The sequence below is a fragment of the Thunnus maccoyii genome, chromosome 7 (assembly GCF_910596095.1).
Source record: "Thunnus maccoyii chromosome 7, fThuMac1.1, whole genome shotgun sequence".
Classification (NCBI taxonomy): Eukaryota; Metazoa; Chordata; class Actinopteri; order Scombriformes; family Scombridae; genus Thunnus; species Thunnus maccoyii.
This window is the reverse complement of record NC_056539.1, coordinates 12,476,590-12,501,537: the sequence shown is the minus strand read 5'-3', so window position 1 is coordinate 12,501,537 and position 24,948 is coordinate 12,476,590. Positions and strand designations below refer to the sequence as shown.

Below are 24,948 nucleotides of genomic sequence, written 5' to 3'. Positions count from 1 at the left end.
GTGCCAATTTCAAATTGAAACCAGGCTAGTTGTGTGGTTCACTTTACACATAGTCATATCTGAGACTGGCAGTTAATTTCTTGCAATAAACCTTAAAAAATTGCATTCATACCCACCAAACCAATTACCATTGAGTGCACCCTTGGATGGCAAATAAGCTTCTGGGATCTTTATGTGTCGTCCATCATTTAATTCTTTAATTTGAGTTCATGCAGTAATTCCACTGATGCACTATGACGATGAATTATCATAGCAGCAATGATTCTGGCCTTAAGGCATGGCCCTCCAAACGCCTCTCTACTTCGTCTGAAGTTGTTCTCAAAGACACAATGGAGTCACCAACAATACTTCCTGCTATAGCTGAAGAAATTCAACTAGTGTCTGGGCTGTGTCACAATCCTTACATGTCTAAGATGCAACACGTTATCTGGTAATTGGAGAATATCAATAGCTGCATCCTGCCCATCCTTCAAGAGCTTAGCAAGACCAGATAAAATTCATTAAGCACAATAGGAAGATCTCCCATTGTTGTCCCTTCATATTCTAAGCTCTATCATTTAGAACAGCTTCTCACCCCAAGAGGTGAAGACATGTGATCTGAGTAGCACGACCGCACTAAACGACACCACCAAAATGGAAAACCACACTACAGTGTACAAGATCACTCTTCTGCTGTTTGTGCTGAAGATTTTATTATGGTCTGCCAAGTGTGGGGGCTGTCCAGATGAGGAGGGGGGGATGCCCTCTCAGCTATCAGCTTTGTGTTTGTCGAAAAATCCAGCAGACTTTTCTGTCTGACTCACTGTAACCACAGAGGCCACAACCTGCCATGTTGCAACAGTCAGGTTAGTCTCAGTATGTAGTTAATCTACAGATTTTTAAAGAGGTGGTAATTTATCTGATTTTACTGTTGGTTGATGATCAAACTGTTGGCTTTGATGAGAATTTAACATATAAACATGGACACACACACATACACACAAGCACACACACACACATACAGGAAGAGTACTGACTTACACTACCTTATAGCTGTAACAGGAAGGTGTTTATACATGAATGCAATGGCAGCCAGTATAAATCTGAAATCATACAGCTTTGGGTAAAATAATAAATTCAGGACTGATGACTTTGTGGGAACAAGTTCTTCAGCTTTGATTGACTGTATTGCACACACCTCTGACTGAATACTTTTAGGATGACTCAGTGTCACCATTCAAATGAATTTGCTCAGAAAGCAGTGTGGTATATCATGATGGGCCTGCATAATTTTTACCACTTGCACTTTCTCATTGTGTGGCAACACCCACATCCTGACTGCATGTTGCAGATGATTTCACTTTATTTTGTTTAAGCTGAACAATATATGTCCAGCTGTTTTTATTATTACTGTTACTATTATTATCATTATTATTATTATTTGGTCTTTTAATGGTCCACTTTAGTAAACACATCTGTCTGAGAAGGAATTACATAGCTCATTTAAAAACGTGACCAGTTGTTTTAATGTTTCTCTTAAAATAACAATTGTCTGACAATCAGCTTGCTGGTTGTAACTTTGTTACCCGCAAATATGGGCGCAGTCAGCATTTCCTTGCACTCCCTTGTTAACGGGTAAGGCAAGTTCTTGTTATCGGCAACAAATATGGTGAAAAGACAATAACAATGTGTTAGTTCCTCTTAATACTTTCCGACTATATGCTTGTTTGTGGCTTCATCCTCCAGCCCATTAATTCCTACTGGAGACGTAAATCTTTAAAAACAGCTCACAAATATTTAGTTTTATTTTTAAAAAAGGCAAACTAAGTTCCTGTCAGTTAGTAAATAAAACTCCTATACAAACATGTTTTAAGACGCATAAAAATACTCTGCTTCGAATAATAATTTGTTTTACCTCTCTGAATTTAAAAAACATACATCTACTCCTTCTCCCTTATTGACAAATATAGAATCTATTAATATGCAAATATTTTTCAATTTAAAATTTACTTACGAGACACAAGATGACTCCTGCTTCTCCGGAAAGTCTATTCGCAGTGTATGCTTCACACCCCACCTTAGTAAGTTGCATGCTGGACCACAATTGGCCTCCAAACAAGTTGTGATTTCACAAAAACTTGGTGGTACGTGCGTGTCTTAAACTCATGTAATGTAAGCGCAGAGTGCTGTTTGTGTGACTGACTCAAAACAAGCTAAAGTACCCATGTTTATTGTAATGAAGGAATATGTTACGCATATAGTTTTAGTCGATTTTTGTGAAAAAAAATTGAGACACATAAAAATAGACAAGTGGTACAGGCTTTGGTACACTTGTCAGCAGAATAAATTAATTGTTTGTTTTCATGAGATTTGTAGGCATCGACATCCTGGCAGCAGTTCACAGTTCTTAGAAATGTATTACTTTAATATTTAAATATAAATCAGATTCAGTTTTGGCACCATACAAGCTACATCCTCCATTTTATGACTGAGAACATGGTGTCAACAGTGAATGAAAATTTCAAAGTTATACAGAAGCTGACTAAAGTAGAACACTATTCACTTTGATTCTCCAAAAAACAGTCGAGTCTCAAGAGTGATTTATGCTCTCGAAGCAAAGTCAATAACAAGCCGACAGTGAAAGTTATAAAAAAAAAAACTGTCATGACATTATTTGATTGTCTTCCAGATATGTTCTCCACGGGACCACACTGTCTTACCAATACCGTCTAAACCGCAGTTTTGTCATTACTGACATGTTTTAGTGCACCCACACAATTCACTGAACAAAGTACTACCACCAGGTGACTCATGGTTGGGGGTTACTCTAATCAGTTTGTTCCTGTAAACTTTGATGTTGTTATGTCACACCCTCTCCTCACACACATACATCTCCCACCATGTTCTACTTTCAACAAGCCACTGTCCCCCTGTGCACTAGGAGTCCACTTCAGTGGAAATACCGTTGCTTTGTTTTGGCATTTTCTTAACCTATTTAACATCTTTTTGTATGTCACGTTAAAACCAGTATCTTTTACAACCCTGTTAAGGAGGCCATTTGTGTGATTGTTCGGGTTGTCGTCTGCTGGCCTGATTCCTGCTCTTTAACTCACGGCTGAGCTGTTAACCACTTTTTACAGGAAGTAGAGCCTCAGCAAGCACGGAGGGTATCAACTCTTCATAGTCAACTGCAGTGTTACTTTCTACAGTGCCACATAAAAACCTGTAATGTAGGCCGCTGAGAAATAAGAACATTGAGTAGCTTCCCGCAGCCCAGGACTTTCTCATACTCACTGTACTGAGAAGAGGAGTGGTCTGAGGGTCACGCATTAATGAGATCCTGTGAGATACAGAAGTACAATATGTAGTGGAAACTTGGCCTGTATGTTTTAACAGGGTGACAATTTGCAGAGTGATAAAGAGCATGTCTATTTTGGAATGATTTTGTGAATTGTGGTTTTCGTTGTCAGTGTAAGGCTTGTATAAAGTGATTATGTTATTGTTCAAGTAGTTAGACACTAACTGAAAATGACATTTAACTGTACTCAATAATCATTGAAATGAGTTACTAAATACATCAAAGCACCTTAGTATAACCCTCAAAATGTCAGCACATTTCTGACATGTAGTATCTAATAGTATTTAAGTTACTGCAGAGGGTATTGTGGGTTTTTCAGCTCATCAGTTTGTTCATAGCGGATTTCCATTTTTGTAGTGAACAAAAGATGAGGAAGTTAAACTTTGTTATCTCTCTTTATCTCTTGTGTTTCTTCTCACTGGCTGCTGATGCTGTGATAAGAAATGTGAATCTTAGCTATTTATGACTTTTATGTTAATTGTAAATGACATCTTTGTCAACAGGTCAGTTCCAAGAATTTAAAAGGTGCAGAAGTAAATTGAGAAGTTTCACTCACGTTCTCAGTGCTTGGTTTCAATTGGCAGTCATAAACCCGTAAACTGCAATGAGTAATGTAAAATCATTTGAAGCCTCTCACATTTTGACTTTAACAGTGTTGTTTGCTTATTTTACCCCTCTTGAAGTGACAAATGGTTTATATATTTGCATAATCTCTCCATTGTAGTGCCTAAGACCTAATCTATATGTAACTGATTTCATTTATATTGTGTGATGACACCTTTCACTGTTTTACTTATCTTCCAGCTAGTATGTTTCTGTTTTCAACATCCAGATGTAATACCCCATTTAATTTCTCTACTGGATTTATTATCACTTAATTTAGGTTCATTGGAAATACTGGCTATAATTTGTGATATGCCAACATATTAATACAGCTTGATCCTCTCTTTTTTCAAATTTGCAAAGTAGAAATTTGACAAAAAAAAAACCCCACAGGCACAGAGAGACAATTCGCTTGAGTGTTTATGGTTGTGAGATCTGGCAGCCATGATGGGCAACAGTTAAATTGTGGTGGGAAAGCCTGGCCTATTGACTGTCATCGTTTGTGGAGGCCTAAGAGGACGCATGCAACACCACCGGCACATCACCCTAACCACTCTGCTGCACAGCCCAGCTGTTAAAATAGATAGGAAAGATCCTCCTAGATATACACACACACTCACTTACACGCACATAGACGCAAGATATGCACACCTGAATGGTGTTGATATGTGGCCTTTGTGGGGACGGCCTCGCTAACATAGGGGGGAGAAATGAGACAGAGATATGAAACCACAAATAGTACATTTAACTGACATAAATTCAGTGAACTGCCTTTTGTTCTGTGGTGCCATTGTTTACATATTCACCCCCCTTGACCCACATCTGATGGTTATACTGTAATGGGTGCTTACCTCCACCAGGTGGCATTAGATTCATAAAGAAGGCAGAATATTTGAGTTTTATCTAAAGGTGAGTAATGGTTTGAATGAAATCACCTATATGAAAAACACTTATTTAAAGTCTACTATCATACACACTTTCTGAACTAAGTCACTGAATAAGTACTTAGAAAATTTAAATACCTGTTACTTAAGTAACAACTGCTGAAATTAAAAAGAATTTGGTTTAATCTTTCACTTTAATTTGAACCATAGAACTGATTGAGTGAACAATTTATTCTTATTCTTGTTTTTTGGAAGCACATTAGGGCAGAAACACTTTGCTTATTCAAACAACAACTTCTAATTCAGGCACTGTAGACACTTAGCAAACTTTAACAAGATTGTAGGCAAGGCTTACATTTTCTTTCTATATCAAATAATCATAATCCATTAAATATAGAGATTGATTCTGTGAGAAACAAACACAAAAAGGTAGTAAATGAGAACTGGTTTTACTGCTTTCACATGCTTGTAAACCAATACTCCCACTGATGCATGTTGCTATGGTGCAAAACAACATTACCATACTGTAACATAGACTTGCTGGGACACTGGAGTAATTTAGGTTAGTTAAAGTACTGATATGTTGATATGTTTGGAATCTTTCAGGCCATAGTTTCTGGTACTTCAACTCCAGAAAAGGTTTCTGCTGCAAAAAATGAGATAAACAGAAACTGTGATTTGATGTTTATTCTCTGCTGGCCCCTTGTTGCCCCTCCTCCATTCCTCTTCCTCTCCTCAGGTAAGGGGCATGGGGAGTGCAGTCTGTGTTCCTGGAGCTGCCACCTGAGAGCAAGGCAAAGGCGGGGCTGGGACATGTTGCACCATAATAGGGAGAGAGAAAGGAGGGGGGAGGATGAAACAGGTGCACATTATGAAAAGCAGCTAAAGAATGGTTAAGAAAACAACCATGTTCATCTCTCGCTGTGGTCAGTGGAGCTTTGTGATTGATGGCGCTGCTGTGTCACCTGGTTGCGAGTGTTATACAATGCTTAAGTACATCACTGGCAATCACTGCAGGTAAATGGATGACTACTTTTTTGGATTGTAAGCATTTTTTATGTGTTGCTGCTTTTGTTTCTTAACAACAAAGATAATATGTACGATTTCACAAACAACATTCATGAATGGTCAAGAGTAGTTTCCTGCACCCAGGCTTTAAAGTGGTTCATCTACTTATTAGATAGCAACCTATAAGATATTGCGTAAAAGTCCATTTTTGTGCTGATTAATCTCTTTTGATTTTGCTCATGCAGCTTCAAGCAGAGATTTAACCAGAAGAGTTGGTACATTTCTCAGTATTTCATCATATGAAAATAATGGGTTGCCTTCATTTTACCATAGTAACAGTTTGTTTATGTAATCAAAAGGTTAATTTAGACCAGGTAAGGTTTGTACAGGACTATAGAGGCTTACTGAGGACTTGAAAGTCTGTTTAGATCAGCATCAGTGATTTATAAACTTTTGTCTGTTATGCTGTATAGGTAGGCATGGTAATGCAGTGTAATGAGTTACAAGCCTGATGAGCATATCTTAGAGGGGGACATAAGCAGCAGCTATGTCACTGTTGTCTTCTTCATTTAGCACAATCTGAGTCTTCGCCAAACGTCTGAGACTCTTCTGCATCATGGCCAAGGAAAGTGTTGAATCTGGTACGTCTCTTTGAAACCTCTGTCCTGTCTTTCCTTTTTCTTCACCTGCTGCCCACTGTCTGTTTATCTTCCTGTGTTTACTGAGATGCAACAGTGTTTTTGAAATGAAACACTATTCATATCCATTAACACAAACTCACGGTCATATTTAGCAGCCTGCATGTGATCGCTGAACTAGATTGAAACGTTCTCTTTAAAGGGATCATGTTTCTTCAGCAGATGCTGTTTTAGTCATTTTTTGCTTCCTGACTGGGAGGTTAAAGAATCCCTGTGAGATATGGTTAACAGCAGTTGCTATATATGCTGGCATATTAACACACATTCACCAAAACACACACACACGCATACATCCATCTGTTGTCTGCTGATGAAAATGATACATTAAATCACTTTGTGCAAATGGTCTCTGAGCGCAGGACTGAGAGTCTGACTAACGTGTGTCTGACAGGCCTCACATGGGAGGTGAGGGCAAACAGCCGACTCTACCACAAACACCATCAGAAGAAATCCTTTCTGTGCTTCCGCTGGGGCCGATACGCGGTGAGTGAGTCACGCGTGTGCTTCCTTCCCTCCACATGGTAACCTCACTCCAGTGGGCATGCAGATACATTTAGAAACGGATTAATCTGTTGATATGTTCAGCATGTCTCCCTTGTGCGTCTGTCTCACTCTCTGTTGCTCTTCATGTTGGTTGCCAGGACAATGTGGTACGCAGCTATAAGTACTCCCCCCTGACTTTCCTGCCCCTGACACTGTTTGAACAGTTCCAGCGAGCAGCCAATCTCTTCTTCCTCCTCATGATGGTGTTGCAGGTCAGATGAAGGCTCTGTTGGTCTCTCCCCTATCGTCTCTCATGTTTTCACTTTTAAAAATATCTAAATCTAGAAAAGATGTCTGGAAGTGCAAACAAATATAATACATAATACAGGATGGAGATGCCTCTTTTTACACTCTGACATCATTAATTCCTCTGCTGAGGTATCACATCAGCCTATCCAATCCCTTGGTTTAGTTTGTTTAGCAGTTTTTCTTATATAGGCCTACTTGTGGAAGCATTTTGTGTGTGGTTTATAAAGTAGGTGTGACTGTTTCCTTTCCTTCTGTGCGTATCCTACGCTTGCATCTTCATTCCAGTGCGTCCCTGCCATCTCGTCCATTCCCTGGTACATAACCATCATCCCGCTGCTCCTTGTGCTCTCTGTGAGAGGGCTGAAAGACCTCATGAACGACATGGTGAGACCACCAGTCACTCTCTCACGCTCCTTCACTCAGCCTGGGGGTGGGGTGGGGGGGCGGGAGTCCGGGAAAGGCAATCTCAATCCCTGACATGGCTGGTAGCTGAATGCACATGCACAAATGTATGCACTTTAAACACAAATATACGACCGACCTTACGCATGCATTTATACACCTGGCACTTAAGCATGTATGCACTCTTTTCTCTCCTTCATTGTCCTCATTGACTCCTTGTCCTCTCCTCATTGACAAAACCAGTCATCCCAGTAGCATTAATTTTCTCTCCTATCATTAAAGCTTTTCCTTTTTAAATGCAGGTGTGATGTTTTGCATGGAGAATTCACTGGTTAAGTGCATCACTGAGTTACGGTCGTTAACAGCTCTGGGTGAAACGCTTGCTTGACCCCTCTCTATTGACTAATCATTTAGTGGAGGGTGTAAATCTCCCAGCTGGTGTCACTGTAGAGCCCCGTAATGGCGTTTCTCCTTTCTCCTCTCTCCCGTTCCACCTTTCATGGCCACCCTCACTCCCTCTCACACGCTCCCTGTCCATCACTCTTTTTCTCCATCCTTGTCACGCTTCTCAATCTCTTTCTCTCCCTCTTTTTCTTTTCTTCATTGGTCTGTCTTTCTCTCTCCATTTCTGTTCAAGGCAAGGAGACGCAGTGACTCCGCGATCAACTCCCGACCCTGTGACGTACTCATCTCCCGGAGGTGAGGACAAAGACAGTGGGTTATTCTCTCAAGACTCAGAGCAGCCCCAGTTTGAAACAGCCCTCTAATGAAGCTCTAATGAAGTGTGAATGAGTGAATCCTTAGACGTCCCTTTGTGCATTAGAGCAGGGTAAAAACACAGAGCCTTTTACAGAAGACATGAACTATGACCGACCTCTTGATGACTTCTTCTGACTTCTGCCTCCGTCTGTTTCTGAGAATGTTACATTCCAGGTGTTATGCTTTCCCTTGTGGACTAATAGACAACTTCAGAGAATTATTTGCATACAATATTTGTCATCACAAAGAGTGATGACTGCATGAGAAACATGACAATGAAAATAGTGCATTGTTTTTAGCATTACAGATATAAGTTTAGTTAAAGGCCCCATCAGAGATTTTTATTGTATGTTATCACAGGGTTTACTTGTGGATAAAAAGTAAGTATTTCTGTGTTTCCAAATTGAAAATACCTTATAGCCCTCATAGGCTCATATGTTTACATTCCTGGGGAACCCAATTTTTGTCTTTCGAGTCCTATGTTTAAAATTATGGTCATGGAGCTATTTTGATTACTGATTTGTGTCTCTAATATTAAATCTAGTAAAACATTACTGTTGATCTATGAAAAGCACCATAAATGCTTGTCCTCATGTTGCAAATTTAAGAGATTTGTGAAATAATATGAAAGTCAGTGACTATTTTTCCATATGTTCACTCCTCATCTGTCTTCTGTCTCAGTTTCAGCACAGCACAGTGGAAGGATCTGTGTGTGGGAGATGTTCTGCGGATCCACAAAGACCAAGTCATCCCTGTGAGCCTCTCAATGAATAAAAATTGGAAATTAACAGCAATCTGAAAAACAAAGTTTCTGATTAATCCTTGTTACTGTGGTAGAAGCATAAATCACTCGTCATTAAACCTCCATAGCTCTATTTCTAATTTTATAGTTCTGTAACCTGTGTAATTAGTTCTTTACCTGCTGTCTGTTTTATTTTTCTATTTTCTCTCTTCTCAGGCGGATCTTCTCCTCCTGTGCAGTTCAGAGCCTCACAGTCTGTGTTATTTGGAGACAGCAGACATCGATGGGTATGAAACACCATCAACCTAATACATCTGTGCATTAATTCTTTGAGTTCAGTCTTTGAAAATGATAATATAATTAAAGCTGCAAGCAGCGATGAACAGGCCCTTGCGCCCCATGCACGTTAGGCTGTGACATGGTCGGTCGGTCTGCACGTGGACTTCTTCATACGCAGGCGTTTTTTGGAAAGTGCATGAAGTGGTGAAGCTATTTGGAGCTAGAAAACATCCACAAAGTAACAAACACACCTGCAAAATAAAGGCATGTTGTAGTTTATGTTGTTGAGAACATACTATGTAATATCATGCAAACCTGATGGTGTGTGTTGTAAGGTAGACTTCCTGTACACAGTAGGTAACACTATGAGAAACAGACAATATGGAAGCATAGTAAGATTGTGTCTAAAACAAATTAATTTCCTAATTTTCATCAAGTCTATTTGTAGAAAAGGAAAGACTTTTAACCCACATGACCTGGTCAAAGTTTGATTTAAACGTGTACTGTCAGGTTTGTAGAGACAATAAGTAACTGCTGCTGGACACAGAAAAATACTCATATATTTGAATGGAGAGTTTGAGCAACCCACACTTTGTTGAACATTAACTGCTTCCACATAGTTTTAGATACAGACTTCATTTGAACTTTAAATGAATCAAATCTTGAATTTACATGTCGGACATGTAGATGTCTTCAGACCCAGGCTGTGTTCAGACAGTGCAAGAAGGAGATAAACGTCACTTCTTTTGTCCACTATTTTGCCTGCTGCTGGGGCTGCTTCACTGAAATTTCGTTGGGGGCGCTAATCAGCCAGTTTGCATCATTGATGGTATATTGTCATGTAGACGTGTTCAGGCCAGGAGTCTTATCAAACATGTAAAGTTTGGTGCAGACTGGAGCATTTACAATAAAGTTATAGCAACTTCCTCTGTCATGGCGAAACATCAAATCTCAACGGTGTGAGGATGAGAATTTTCTGCAGGGTGAGACATGTCTGTCTTGCTCACACCTGTGGCATCAACATTAAGCAAGTTTTTGGCCCTTTCACTTGATGAGTTTGGTTGTAAAAGAAATTAATTTCCTAATTTTCATCAAGTCTATTTTTGGAAAAGTACAGACTTTTAACCCACATCAGGTGTGGAGAGACAATAAGTAACTGCAGCAAAAAAACACAGAAAAATACTCATACATTTGAATGGAGAGTGTGAGCAAACCCACACTGTTTTGAACATTTACTGCTTCCACATAGTTTTAGATACAAACTTCATTTGAACTTTAAATGAGTCACAAGACGTTGACCTACAAATTTTGAATTTACATGTGTTTTCTATCTTTAACTGTTTTGGAGATATAAACTGAGTGAGTTTTAAAGTCTTTTCTTGTTCCTCCTGTGATTTTATTAGGGCCTGAGCCCCAAAGGGACGAAGACCCTATTGTATTTCTTGTGTTTTCTTCTTCTTCTTCTTCTTCTTCTTCTTCTTCTTCTTCTTCTTCTTCTTCTTCTTCTTCTTCTTCCCTTATTATTACGCCACTTCAACCCTTAATTTGTCCCCCTAAACATGCTCAAAATCTCACCAAATTTGGCACGCACATCAGGTTTGGTGAAAAATTTGATAAAATGTAAAAATCATCCCCCAAAGTGCCAAAATGTGTTCTATAGCGCCACCTATGTCACTAAAATGGCCGCCATGGCCCGTAGGAATGTCGTAGAGAGAACCAACCAAAACTTCCGCAATATGCCCATCAAAGTACGACTTTGCGCCAATTTTCGACCCCCAAGAAACGCTATCTCCTCCTAGGGCGTTAATGGTATCGGCTTCAAACTTGAATACATGACTTATGACACTGTGCTGAACAAAAGCTGTTAAAAAGTTTGTAATAACTCGAACAGTTTAGATATTGTAAGCCCTGAAAGTTGTAGTGCCACATCACACCTTACAATGTAAACCCTTGGGGAGGCAATCTCTAGGCATGGACTTTGTGTCAAACAAATGGTTCTGATGTCTTAACTATAAGTCTGACCACTTTGAAACCTGAAAAAAATGTGATTTATAATGTAGGATTTGGCCAAAGTCATGGGATTTATGAGGAGATTTCACAAGCAGATTGACATTCTCTCCAACTGAGAGGGAGAGAGAGAGAATAGGAGGGGGGGGGGGTTGAATGGAGCTCATTGAGTGAGAGTGACAGTTTAGTGATAAAGTGCTTCAGAAAAATAAAATCAAAATTAAAATTTGTAGCTCTGTACTGCAGTTTTTCCTTTATTAGGGCCCAAGCACCTAGCAGTTCGCTCACACTCTCCATTCAAATATATGAGTATTTTTCTGTGTCCAGCTGCAGTTACTTATTGTCTCTACACACCTGACAGTACACATGTCAATCAAACTTTGACCAGGTCATGTGGGTTTAAAGTCTTTATTTTTCTAAAAATAAACTTGATGAAAATTAGGAAATTAATTTGTTTTACACACAAACTCATCAAGAGTTTTCAATTTAATAATTGAAATTCAAGTGAATGGGCCCAAAACTTGCATAATTTTGATGCCACAGGTGTGAGCAAGGCAGCCATGTCTCACCCTGCAGAAGATTCTCATCCTCACACCGTTGAGATTTGATGCTTCGCCATGACAGAGGAAGTTGCTATAACTTTATTGTAAATGCTCCAGTCTGCACCAAACTTTACATGTTTGATAAGAGTCCTGGCCTGAACACATACATGACAATATTTTATCAGTGATGCAAACTGGCTGAATAGCGCCCCCTACGAAAAGCAGCCCCAGCAGCAGTGAAGTGGTGGAATAATAAAGAAAGAAAGAAAGAAAGAAAGAAACAGAACAGATACAAGAGGGTCTTCGCCCCTTTGGGGCTCAGGCCCTAAAAATTACTTAAACTGACTTTTTCCAGAAATCTAGAACTGATTGTGCATGTTTAGGGGGTCAAATTTAGGGTTGAAGTGGCGTAACAATAAAGAAAGAATAAGAAAGAAACAAACACACGAAATACAATAGGGTCTTCGCCCCTTTGGGGCTCAGGCCCTAAAAAATAGTTACTACCGCATTAGTGTGTCATCAGAAATAAGTAGGTTGACAAAAAGTTTTAATATGTTCATTCTAAAGGTGATGTTGATCTTAGAGGCTCAAGCTTTTCAGGCAGTTTTGAGGTCTTGAGGCCTTTAAAGGTCTAAAATCAAATTTAGACTCTGGAACAACCAGATGGGCCTCATACCGTACAGATACAGTACAGGTGTAGTATGGCTGGAATATAGCACCGTGGAGATTTGATGTTTCACCATGACAGAGGAAATTGCTATAACTTTATTGTACATGCTCCAGTCGCACCAAACTTTACATGTTTGTAAAGTCAGACCTGTCAGCCCAGGTCTGGAGACATCTACATGCCCGTGACAGAAGCGTTTGGACTGCACCGCACCCCGACGTGCACAAGGGTGCGAGGGCCTGTTCAACACTGCTTGCAGCTTTAATTTCTTTTTGTTACTGGTTTAATCTTGCTCTCAATTGAGAACAAGTTAGAATTGTGAAAGAGCCTTTTTGTTAATTGCAGAGTAAAGACAGTTAGTTATACGAGTCGACATTTTAGGAAATAAAAGCTATGATTAAATTCTTCAGATTACTGTGAACAATGTGGAAATCTGAAATTTCATTTTGATTCTCAACCAAGTAAATTAAGACTCTATATGATTATGTACCTGCTTTGACTTTGTAACTACTGTTTCTGGATCAGCTGTTTGACTCTAAAGTCTTTTTTTCATACAGAGAGACTAACCTCAAGTACCGACAGGCGCTCGCTGCTACACACAATGAACTGACCTCTCACCCCTCAGAGGAGACGCTTGCTACCTTTGATGGTGAATAAAGGTTTTTTATGGGAAATACAAACTCCAAATAAGCTAATTTTAAAGTAGAGATAAATCAGAGCAAATGTAACTGTTCATTTTACAGGTGTTGTGCTCTGTGAGGAACCCAACAATCGCCTGTACACCTTCAGAGGCCAGCTCCACTGGCGAGGAGAGTGTTTTCTGCTGGACAACGAGCACATCCTCCTGAGGGGAACAGTCCTACGCAACACAGAGTTTGCCTACGGCTTGGCCATATACACCGGTACAGCTAGAAGACTTTATTCAGTTTAAAAAAGGGGACATACAGTTGTTTTTTTTTCATAAAATAGGTGCTACCACACCCAAACTGTCCACTTAGGTCAGACACTGAGGCAGGCAGGATAAATAGAAGACCTGCTACTGTAAGTGGCAAAATTGGTAACAGTGATATTAGACCAGATGTTTTTGTTTCCAGACCACCTATCCTCATTTCACCTTCTACTGTGGCCTCCACTCGCTTCAATGACAAATTTTATTATGCTGAATGCATTATACTGCTAATTATGGTCAGTGCTTAACTCTTGCAGCTGTGTCTTAAATGTGGGTCTCTTAACGTCTCACAGATTACAGGCTCCTCCTGTCTTTTAAGTGATCATTGATCGGATATTACTGGACCAGGCGGAGGTGTCATGGATCTCACCGCTATGACCCTTTCAGTTCTGGTAAAGCAGATCAATAGATCAAATTCTGCCAGAGATGGGTTTTATACCATTCATCAGACTGTCCTTGTGACCCCAGTTTAGCCTGATTATAACTCTAATCCTCCTCGTGCAAAATTGATGTAGTCTACTTTGAATTAAGCGCGATCAAGGTTGAAATACACTTGTCACAATACTACTAAGTTGGAATCAGTTTTCTGTCCCTGAACAGTTTAAAGATATGGCACACATTCTCAGTGTTGTCATTTTTGCACATTCAGCTGAGTGTCTTCCAGCAGTCTGTGTGAAACTGAGACAACATCACTGGAAAACATAATGTGTTACTTTATTGATCCCCACAAGGGAAATTCTCTCTTACCCCTGACCTCTCCGCAGAGGGGTCAGACACTCCCGGAGCTGGTAGGGATTCAGCATCTTGCTCAAGGGCACATCAGCAGATGCTTACTGACACAAGGGCTTAAACTCTCACCCCCCGGCTGCAGGATGGTCTCCCATCTCGCTCGGCCAGCCCGCTGTAACAATAGCATCTAATAGCGGTCTGTTCTGTATCAGGCACTGACACTAAGATCCTGAGGAACTGTGGGAAACTCAGAGTGAAGACGACCCAAACGGAGAAAGTTCTCAACAAAGTGGTGATCGGGGTGAGTGGGTTAAAGGGCAGGGGGATGACAAGCATGAGACATTTTGTTGAGTTATTAAGAAGTGTTTTTGTCTACTTTTTGGATCCTCAGATAGTCCTGTCTGTGCTGCAGGCAGCACTGCTCCTCGCCATCGGCAGCGGCGTGTTTGCGCATCAGGTCATGAGCCAGACGGAGGCTCTGTCTGCTCTGGTGGTTAACGGCAATTCAGTCTACACTGGGTTCCTTGTTTACTGGAGCTACGTCATCCTGCTCAGCCCGGCCATGCCCATAGCTCTCTACATCTCGTTAGTTCCATCTACGATACAATATTCTGGAAATACACCTGTGTTTGTGTGCATGTTGTGTTACTGTCTATGTGTGCTCCATGCATGTGTGTGTGTCTGCAGGTTTGAGGTGATCCACACGGTCCACAGCCTGTTTATTGGCTGGGATATGGAGATGTATTGGCAGCAGGCAGACAAACCTGCCCAGGCCAGGAATACCTCCCTGAGTGAGGAGCTTGGTCAAGTGAGATACCTGCTGAGTGACAAAACTGGGACATTAACCCAGAACTGTCTACTCTTCAGACAGTGCTGCATAGCCGGGGAGATCTATGGTAACAATTTAAAAACCACTTTAGTTGTCATAACTTAACAGTCTTATGACTTTCAATTTGGTAAAATGATTTTCTATATAAAAATTGCATTTAATGTGTTTACATTTTCCTCCTTAAGAAAAACTAAAGCACAATAGTTGGTGGGAATAAAATGTCTCTAAATGCCACTTTTGAACAACCTCACGCTTTGCCCTACACAAATAAAATCACATTTTTCCCTGCTTCTTCATACTTCATCATCTAGTTTCAAGTGGATGTACTTCAAATTGTGGACATAATATACTCATAAAAAGCCTCTTTAACGGACTTTTATAGGATGTTTAAAGTTTAATTGCCATCTGTGTGTACATGTCAGGAAAATACTACCATAAAGTAGTTACCTGTAAAGAGAAGACAAATATATTTTCCTATTTTGAGAAAAAAATCAAATTATAAACTCATTAACAGGCCAATATCAGTCAGTTCAGGAGAAAGAAGTATGTCAAGATATAAGCAGTAACTGTGCAATTCTGTACATATGTGTCTAAACCTATTCATAATAACAAAGTTGTGTCCTTTCTAAACAACACAGTGATTTGCTTCCTTAATTATTCATTTAACAACAGAGGTTGATTTAAAAAAAAGTTTCCTCCTCGGTTTACAGTGGAACAAAGATCCCTTTTGGGAGGCGACTTCACATAAACCATGGATGAAACTCATTCCTCGAGAGAGATGGTTGATGAGACAACAGGAGACACTTAACATGCTCATATCCAACAGCCACGAGTCTGTCTACTAAATATTTAACACAGGCTCTGCCCACAGAAGTCAAACTGTAATTGAAACCTTGTTGGACTCCCATCAACCATATGTCACATGTCTGAGCCACTTCCTGGTTCAGGCCATATGTTGTAACATGCACAGTAACAAAAAATAAAATTTCTTTATTTCTTTCTTGTACTTGTGCCTTTCAAATAATCTATTTCAACTATTTGTCGAATGCTTTCTGCAGCTCATTGAATTAAGTGATTTTTCTATTTTTTTACAGGTGATGCATCAGTCAGGGCAGAAGACGTGGAGGTACCATATGAATGCACTCTGCTGGGTTTTTCCATGACCTCTTCCTGATTCATTTCCTTAAGGAATTCTTCGCTCTTTTGTCTACAGCTCTACACTCTAGTCATTATTTCTGCTGCCATCAACATCCAACTCTGTTCGCATTAGAGTAGTAGTATACAGTACTGTGTAATTTCAGTGTACAGTAGTGATACTTTCCCTTTGTGTGTGCAGCCCATGGACCTAAGCTGGAATCCTTTCTCCTGCGGTGGTCTGTTCATGTCGGCTCCGAGCCTGGTGGAGAGACTCAGAGGACAGCAGTGTCCACTCAGTAGACAGTTCCTTACTGCACTGACTTTATGTCACACTGTCATGGCAGATTGGAAGGAAGGTGAGGTGTTGGAAGGTGAGGTGTTGTGTATGTGTGTGTGTGAGAGAGAGAGATGATATTGATAGAGGACCCTGTGTACATTTCCTGTTTCCTCTGTATTTTTGTATTACACCTATTAACCTGATGGGGGTGCTACAATGAAAGGTCAAGATTATTTTGATCCAAGCAGGTAGCTCCTGGTCTGAAAAGTGAGGCCAATGCGGAAGTGCTTTAAATCTGCATTCTTTCTAATGGCCAGCAGGGGGCGACTCCACTGGTTGCAAAAAGAGGTCCGATTATATGGAAGTCTATGAGAAAATGACTCTACTTCTCACTTGATTTATTACCTCAGTAAACTGTTTCCTAATGAGTTAATGGTCTCAATCGCTAGTTTAAAGTCCTGTTCAGTACTATATCACGTTCAATTTGTAAATTATGTTCCCATTTAGAATAAAATAGACGATAAAGCAGGATATGCTTTAGGGCGTGGCTACCTTGATATTCACTACCACGACGTCAACGTTGGTAACCTAACGTAAACATGGCGTAATCCCAAATCATGGATGTATAATAAGATTCACAGCCGTAGCTGCTGCTATGTAACAGTTTGTTTTCAGTTTCTCAAAGTTAAATGTAACATTTTGGTAATCTAAAAATGGCTTTAAGGGCTTGGTTGTCCTGAAAAACCTTCTCAGGAGTCAGCCGTTCCGTTTTTCTGGTAAGTTCATTTAGTTTTAATGGTTTTAGGCCTGTTTCTTGCTAACGGTAAATAGCATTAGCATTAGCACGGTTAACCAAAGACTGTAAATGACCGTGCTAATCAAGCTAAAGTTAGCAGCTAGCGCTAGAGTCAGCCTCTCGTCCAAATATGGTCACTTCTTATCACTTCTGGCTCCAAAAATCAAAGATGGCGACGGTCAAATCGCTAAACTTGAGGCTTCAAAACGGCAGTCTACAAACCAATGAGTGATCTCACGATGAGCACGTCATACATTTTTACAGTCTACGGTCTGAATCAGATATAATAACATGTATGGATAAAGTTACTGACCGGCACAATGGATCATTCCTGTAAGACAACAAGCTTACTTGTGTGTTGACCGCATTCCTCCAGAGGCTCCAGTTTACCAGGCTGCGTCCCCAGATGAGAGGGCTCTTGTTGGTGCTGCCAGGGAGCTGGGCTGGGTCTTCCTCTCCAGGACAAGGGACTTCATCGTTGTCTCTGAGCTGGGTGTCACTCGGCAGTATCAGCTGCTGACACTGATAGACTTTACCAGCAAGAGAAGACGCATGTCTGTACTGGGTGAGAGTAGCCCTCTTAACACACACTAAAAGCATGTCTCCTATTTTCTGTTCTAATCACAGGTTTATTTTAACAACACATTGTCTCAACTGATATAAAATCTTTTATAATTCCACTTATGCTAAGTCCTCCCTTGTCAACTTCTCCACTGGTTTTATGTTCTTTTCTTCTAGTACGGGAGCCTGAGGGTGGGTTGAAGCTATACTGTAAGGGAGCTGACTTAGTGATCCTGGAGAGACTGCAAAAAGACTGTCCACATCAGGAAAGGACTGAAACAGCCCTGGAGGTGAACTAGATTTTCTTCTGAACTAGCAGTGCCTAGCCTAGCCTACAATTTATATGACATTTATGACTTTGTCAGTATCTTCTTGTTTCCATATCAGAATTGAGTAGTTCAAAATCACACACAACCACAGTCTTGGTGATTTTTCGCGCTTTAACTTCATAAATTCCTTTGCTGTCCTTCGGGCTGTGAAACAAACCTGGTCATATATACTTTAAGTGCAGAAAAACACAGAGGAGCATTAAAGGGTTTTTTGCCCCGTTAATAGGGTAAATATTGTACATTGAGTCCTGTTGCAGTGGATTAATTGTACAATATTTTCCACTGTTATCAATTGTTTGATAATCAAAGCTCATACATACTCTATGATCAATAATCAAGAGGATCAAGGACTGAAGCAGTGATCTCCTGCTTACGTTTTACTGAGATAGTTGAGGTGTGTCTGTCGGGACTGAACTGTTTATCTCATGTGGTCTTTGTCAATTCTTCAGTTCTGCCTGAAAGAATCACTCGGTAAATAATGTGTAGCCTGTCAAATAATGTGTTAACTTATGTTCTGCTAGCTGTTTGCCCAGGCCTGTCTGAGGACTTTGTGTATTGCGGTTCGATCTGTTCCTGAGGCATCGTGGGAGCAGTGGAGTAAGACTCTGGCCCAGTCTGCTGCCATGGCGACCTGTGACCGTGAGGCACTACTGGAAAAGCTTTATGATCAGATGGAGAGAGAGCTGCAGGTGGGCTCTTCCTCCATTTGATTTTATGTTTGTTTTGTTACAGCTGAGCAATGACATTGGATGAGAAATACAGTTTACTCTTTTAAATCAGGCTTTGGTCTCTTCCCATTAAGTTTCTCTTCATTTGCTTCCCCAAATTAAGTTTCACATGTGTAGAGCAAGAAGTAGTTCTTTAAGACAATATAACTTTACAAGAAGGAAATCTAGTTTCTCAGTGACTTTGGCAGGACCTATGTGTTTTATCATGTTATGTGGTTTAATGTCACTCATATCTTTCACTTGTCTCCTTGTTGCAGTCATCCCTTATAAGATAAAGCAGAATTTCTGTATAAATACTAAAAAACAAATTCAAACTTCTATGTTTTGTAGCTTCTAGGGGTGACAGCAATAGAAGACCGGCTTCAGGAGGGCGTTCCTGAAACTATTGCTCTGCTTCAAAAGGCTGGGATTAAAGTATGGGTACTAACGGGGGACAAAAAAGGTATTGTGACACCGAATAGTTGGAGGGGGGCAATACCACCCTTTTGTATTCTGTGCTGGAGATATTTGAAAACAGGGTCTTACTGTGATTTCTCTTTCTTTTCTGCTCCCTCCTTCTTTGTCCTCGTAGAGACTGCAGTTAATATTGGATATTCATGCAAACTACTGGATCCTGGTACCAGATTACTGGAATGGCAGGAGCTGAGGTTAGCAATGATAAAAATACACAAATGGACACAGGCACACGCACACACCCATATATCATCTCATTGATCTTTGTGTGTTCTGGCCCTGCAGACAGATACTCCAGTCCCCAGACCCAGGGGTTAGTTTCTTCAAGGCCAGACAGACGGAGCTGTGGGCTGTAGACAAGGAGACAGCTGGAGCAAAGACTGCTGTGGTCCTCACTGGACCTGAGCTGGTAAACACTGCACTATGCAGTAATTGGGTTACTCATATAATATTCAAACATCAGAATATCTGTTGTCATGCAGTTTGCAAATGACTCTATCATGAAAAGCCACGTTGTTTACGTCAGAGAGTGGAAGAAGACAGTGGAAAACAGAAATACAAGCCTTTCCTACTGTTTACATTGTAATATGGTATAGAGCAGTAAGCATAATTGTTTTAGCATGTATCAGTTTTTCCCTAAAAATATGTATTGGCAGAAGATGCCTGTCAATCATTTCCTGACTATGAGTAATAGGGTCCTGCATGAACACAAAACTTTCTGCCAGAGTTGAAACAAGTTTGGTTATTTCACAAGTGAGATTTCTGTCTACGCTGTTTACTCTCTACTTTTCTCACTGGTTTGAAGTCGGCGAGGCTCTGCTGAAAAAGGTGATGTCACATATTTCTGTGCACTAACTGGGTTTTAGCAATGTTTGAATCAAAATGTGATGACAGTTGTGGGGTTGTTTGCCAGGCCAATGTCAATCAAATCTGATCAAACCGCATAAACCCTATTAATTAATAATACCTAAGGACGTTTTTTTTCCAACCTTTAACGTCTTTTCTTGCATTTTAGTCTTGGATATTTAAGGTTGTAGAGAAATACAACAGAGATGTCAACAGAGACCTTGTCAAACAAATACAACCTAAAGTGAGCTGTTTGATGCTGTTGTGCCCCAGGCAGAGTTTGACCAGAGACCAGAATGGGGGGCCACATTCATGAGCCTGGCAGAACAGTGTCAGTCGGTGTTATGCTGCCGTGTAACGCCTGGACAGAAGGCTGACATTGTGACATTGGTCAGGAAACACACCAGCTCGGTCACCATGTCCATCGGGGACGGTGCCAATGATGTGAACATGATCAAAAGTAAGTCAGGTGACATGAAAATATGAGGAAAAATGTGGACTTTTAGCTCTGAAGTGTAGACAAAACCTGAAATTAACCAGCATTTTCTGCTTTCTCTTTATGTTTTTACATTTCCCCTGTTTTGCTGGTGTTTTTCCTTAATGTTGTCCTTCCCCTGTTGACCATTAGCGGCTCACGTTGGTGTGGGACTGACAGGAGTGGAGGGAGGACAGGCAGTGCAGAATGCAGACTTTTCATTGTCCCAGTTCAGATTTCTGCAGAGGCTGCTGCTGGTCCACGGTCGCTGGTCCTACCGGCGTATTTCCCTCTTCATGCGCTACTTCCTGTTTAAGACCTGTAGCTTTGCTCTTGTGCACATATGGTTTGGTTTCTTCAATGGCTTCAGTGCTCAGGTTAGACACATGAAATTAAATAATGTAGAGCCTTAAAGTGAAGTGAATTTAAACAGTTTATCCACCATCTGCACCTCTCTTGCAGTCTCTCTATGAGACATGGTTCATCGCTCTCTACACCGTCTTGTACACAGCGTCCCCAATTATGTGCGTGGCCTTCTTTCAACAGGTGAGAGCGTTTAAGCGATGGGTGTTTTTATTAACTAATCAATCAGATAAAGATTTCTGCCATAATACTGCAGTTTGCCTCTTTGTGTTGTAGGATGTGAGTGCAGAAGGCAGTCTGAAATGGCCGGAACTATACAAGTCTGGACAGAAACAGGAGCTCACCAGTCCTCTGGTCCTGACAGCGTCACTGCTGTATTCTGTCTACTCATCGCTCGTTTTCTTCTTCATCCCGTGTGGTGTCTTCTACAACTCAGCCTTCGACTACCAGACCATGGCAGTCACTGTCGCCATGGCAGCCACATTTACTGCCACCATTGAGGTTAGGTTAACTGACACCTTAATAATAATAATTCTGACTTGTGATGTGAAAACAGAGGGAATGTTAACAATTACTATTATTGCATAATTAAAAAGTATTGCACACTGTATGAAATGAGAACTATTAACACAACTTCACATCCTCACAAGATATTACACCAATGAAAAACACTGAATTATTATGTGTAATTATATGCATGCTGCACAATATTATCTGTTAAAAACATGTTCTTGGAACAATAAACTTTATCATATTTAGAATAAAGAGCTTCAGTCCAGAATTTGATCATTTTTAAATCAAGGAATATACTTGTACAAACTGCAGATGGAGTTGACAAAGTATGACTATTAAAATGAGTCCGTTATTCAGAATGATAATAATTTGTTCAGCTCTATGGTTGAACAAATCATCTGTATTAAAAAGATATTGGGTGGTGAGCAACCAAAACAGATCTAGAACATTTTAAAACAAAAACATTTACATGAATTATTCAATGTCCAGTAAAAAACAAATATCTCCAAATTTGGTTATTTTGAATTTTTTTGATAAACTAAAAAAAAATCAAGTGTTAATTTATGGCTTAAGAAAATTCACCTACTCCTGAAGCTAAATAAACAATTGTCGGAAAATGCACTGTCCAATGACGTCTTATTTATAAATCAAATGTATTCATTGCCATTGCCTCATTGATAGCTACCAATATATCTATATCTCTATATCTAGATGTACTATTGTCCTCTGATGACAGTGTTTCTGTTTGTCTGTCAGATTACGCTGCTGACCAGGAACTGGACGAAGTTCAATATAGCAGCTGTGTGTGTTTCTGTGGTGTTGTTCTTCATCTGTACCAGGATCACCCACAACCCCCGCCTGTTTCAGAGATCACCCAGCGACTATCTCTTCCTCGGTACACTGATGCTCAACTCAGTACATGTCTATTCTCCTGGCTATGGCGATTTAACGTTTCTATTATCACAGTAACTGCTGGATTTAATTGAGATTAAGACAAAACTATATCAACATAAATATAGACAAACATGCAGCAAGCGATGTCCATGTTAATTATTGTTTAATGTTATTTTCTGTTGATCCGATAAAGTGAAGGATCTGTCAACATCCCCATTGGTTGCTCTGTGTGTTATTTCATCAGGTGTGTCTGATCAGGCCTTCATCAATCCAGTTGTGTGGCTCACAGCTCTGCTCACTGCCTGGACGGCTGTTTTGCCCTCAGTGACCGCCCAGGCCATCAATGTCATCCTCACCAGCCATGACAAACACAAGGTGAGACGTGTGTGTTTGCGTTTGAGAGAGAGAAAAAGATGCACCCTGTAAATAGAGACTGTAAGAAAAAGAGTTGGGGGATCAATTTGCAAAGGAATAGTTCACAAACTGAAAACACAGATGCTTTCTACTGACCCAGGCTTTACCAAAGAAAATATCCATTGAAACATCCATCTCAGCTTCTTCCAAACAACTGAATACAACAGAACTGACTTTTACGGTTTCATAAAATGTCTCTGAAGAAACTGCAGCAGCCTCATTCAGGTGTTTTGGGCCCAATCAAAAGCAATATGGATTATAAAGTCCACCAGTTACATAAAAGTTTTTTGTATTGTTCTCAGTGACAATACTCCAGCTACTAGGTGTGCTCTAACAGGAGAATGTACTTGCTGCTGTCAACATGTTCAAAAACTTAAGTGTTGGAGATTTTAATAAAACAGTGAGTTGTAGTTAATTGTAGTAATGGTAAATGGTCACTGATGTCAGTCTTATCTGGATGTGATGCAGGTCCACAGCACCTCCTATAAGTCAGTGGAACTAAAGTCAAATTTCAGGAGAGGGTCGTCTCGCCGCCGTTCCTCATACGCTGTCTCTCAGGGGGCGGGGCCCGGACATCTCATCACGTCAGGGACCGGCATCCACAGCACAGTGCCGACGGTGGATGAGAAGGTGACTGCAAGTTATAACCCTCAGGTAGTGATGGACCATGTTGTGAGAAACCAAATGGCATATCAAATTGATGCATAATGACTGACTGACTAAGCCTCTGATATGGCAAAATATGTGATCCTAAATTGCTTCTGCAACATAGAATTGAATCAATGATTTTTTTATATTTCTGTACTTCAAACATGTATTTGTGGGCACTTCTTAATCTTTTCTAGGGCTACTATTTTCCAATAAAGTAAATTGTATAATATACAAAATACATTATGTACCGTTAATCTTGTTTATTGTCTTTACGTAGACAGTTTACCACCGTATGAATATCTCTGATCTTTCTTGTGTGAGGCTGTTGTGGTAAAAATCTAATTTCCATCTGCTGGGGTCACAAGGGATTTCCTTTGAAGATCAAACCAAACACAATAAACCGACAGCACCGCTTTGTTTTACAATTGTTTTATTTGTTAATTTATTTCAAAACACGCAATTTACCCATATTATCCTTTTAAGTTTTTATTTTTCTGTAACAGTTATTACTCAGATTTTTTTCCTTCTCAAAAGTCTCAACTAGAGTGAAACTAAAAGTCCTCCACAGGCTCTCCGGCTTCTGCAGTGGGAGGAGGGAAAAGAGGCTTTCTGACCAGACGTCGTGAGTGGGTTTATCCCTTGTTTCTGTGTCTGTGTGGGTTGAGGTGTGTGTGTGTGTGTGTGTGTGTGTGTGTAAGTATACACCAGGACATGTACCTTTTATATGTGTGTGTTACATGTGTTAAGTGCAATAGGTGGAATGTCCACATGGCCGGTAAATCACAGGACCCGTAGAGCAGCCCAGAGAGCTGAACATTGTCTTCTAGGTTTGGTAGCCAGATTGTCATACCTCTGATTTCATCTTTGGTTTCAGCAAACACTCTCAAAAGGCAGACTCACCCTCTCCAGCATGTGCCTGTGTCTGTTTGTGTGTCTGTCTGTCTGTCCGAGTGCAAAATAAGCCACCATCTCCAGACGACTTTGTAAACTTAAGGGTACAATGTAAGTGTCTTTGCATTGATTGTGGCCCTTCCTTGGCGCTGGGGACAAAGACAGTCGAACATTGTAGAAGAATGGAGCCATGAGCGGGGAGGATCAGCTTGCAAACATCAACATGGACTCCATTTTGATGTCAATGGCAGTTTGGGGCATTCATGTAAAGCTGTACGACATCAGCGGTCTAGTCTGGTGCATCATGAAGCGCTGTAGTGCTCTTCTCTTCCCAGCCACTCTCTACTGTACCCTGAGTGACTGGGGTTGCTCAGCCCACCCTGGGCCCATGGG

General features: G+C 40.4%; 1 protein-coding gene across 1 annotated transcript in view; it reads left to right on the top strand.

The window, feature by feature from the left end:
• The window catches only part of atp8b3 (ATPase phospholipid transporting 8B3), a 39,386-nt gene extending 15,300 nt beyond the window's left edge, over window positions 1-24,086 (top strand). Inside the window, exons 3-30 of the mRNA XM_042417028.1 lie at window positions 5,564-5,841; window positions 6,406-6,473; window positions 6,922-7,013; window positions 7,172-7,285; window positions 7,608-7,706; window positions 8,362-8,423; window positions 9,165-9,237; window positions 9,442-9,512; window positions 13,278-13,369; window positions 13,464-13,622; window positions 14,611-14,699; window positions 14,790-14,983; window positions 15,086-15,294; window positions 16,322-16,353; window positions 16,564-16,720; window positions 17,814-18,002; window positions 18,176-18,288; window positions 18,849-19,016; window positions 19,386-19,497; window positions 19,627-19,702; window positions 19,794-19,917; window positions 20,628-20,814; window positions 20,983-21,206; window positions 21,292-21,375; window positions 21,469-21,693; window positions 22,462-22,600; window positions 22,844-22,974; window positions 23,482-24,086. Of these exons, the coding sequence (XP_042272962.1) occupies window positions 6,449-6,473; window positions 6,922-7,013; window positions 7,172-7,285; window positions 7,608-7,706; window positions 8,362-8,423; window positions 9,165-9,237; window positions 9,442-9,512; window positions 13,278-13,369; window positions 13,464-13,622; window positions 14,611-14,699; window positions 14,790-14,983; window positions 15,086-15,294; window positions 16,322-16,353; window positions 16,564-16,720; window positions 17,814-18,002; window positions 18,176-18,288; window positions 18,849-19,016; window positions 19,386-19,497; window positions 19,627-19,702; window positions 19,794-19,917; window positions 20,628-20,814; window positions 20,983-21,206; window positions 21,292-21,375; window positions 21,469-21,693; window positions 22,462-22,600; window positions 22,844-22,974; window positions 23,482-23,721 (3,480 nt within the window). The 5' untranslated portion in view covers window positions 5,564-5,841; window positions 6,406-6,448 and the 3' untranslated portion in view covers window positions 23,722-24,086. The remainder of the gene's footprint in view (window positions 1-5,563; window positions 5,842-6,405; window positions 6,474-6,921; window positions 7,014-7,171; window positions 7,286-7,607; window positions 7,707-8,361; window positions 8,424-9,164; window positions 9,238-9,441; window positions 9,513-13,277; window positions 13,370-13,463; window positions 13,623-14,610; window positions 14,700-14,789; window positions 14,984-15,085; window positions 15,295-16,321; window positions 16,354-16,563; window positions 16,721-17,813; window positions 18,003-18,175; window positions 18,289-18,848; window positions 19,017-19,385; window positions 19,498-19,626; window positions 19,703-19,793; window positions 19,918-20,627; window positions 20,815-20,982; window positions 21,207-21,291; window positions 21,376-21,468; window positions 21,694-22,461; window positions 22,601-22,843; window positions 22,975-23,481) is intronic.
• The last annotated feature ends 862 nt before the right edge of the window (window positions 24,087-24,948 follow it).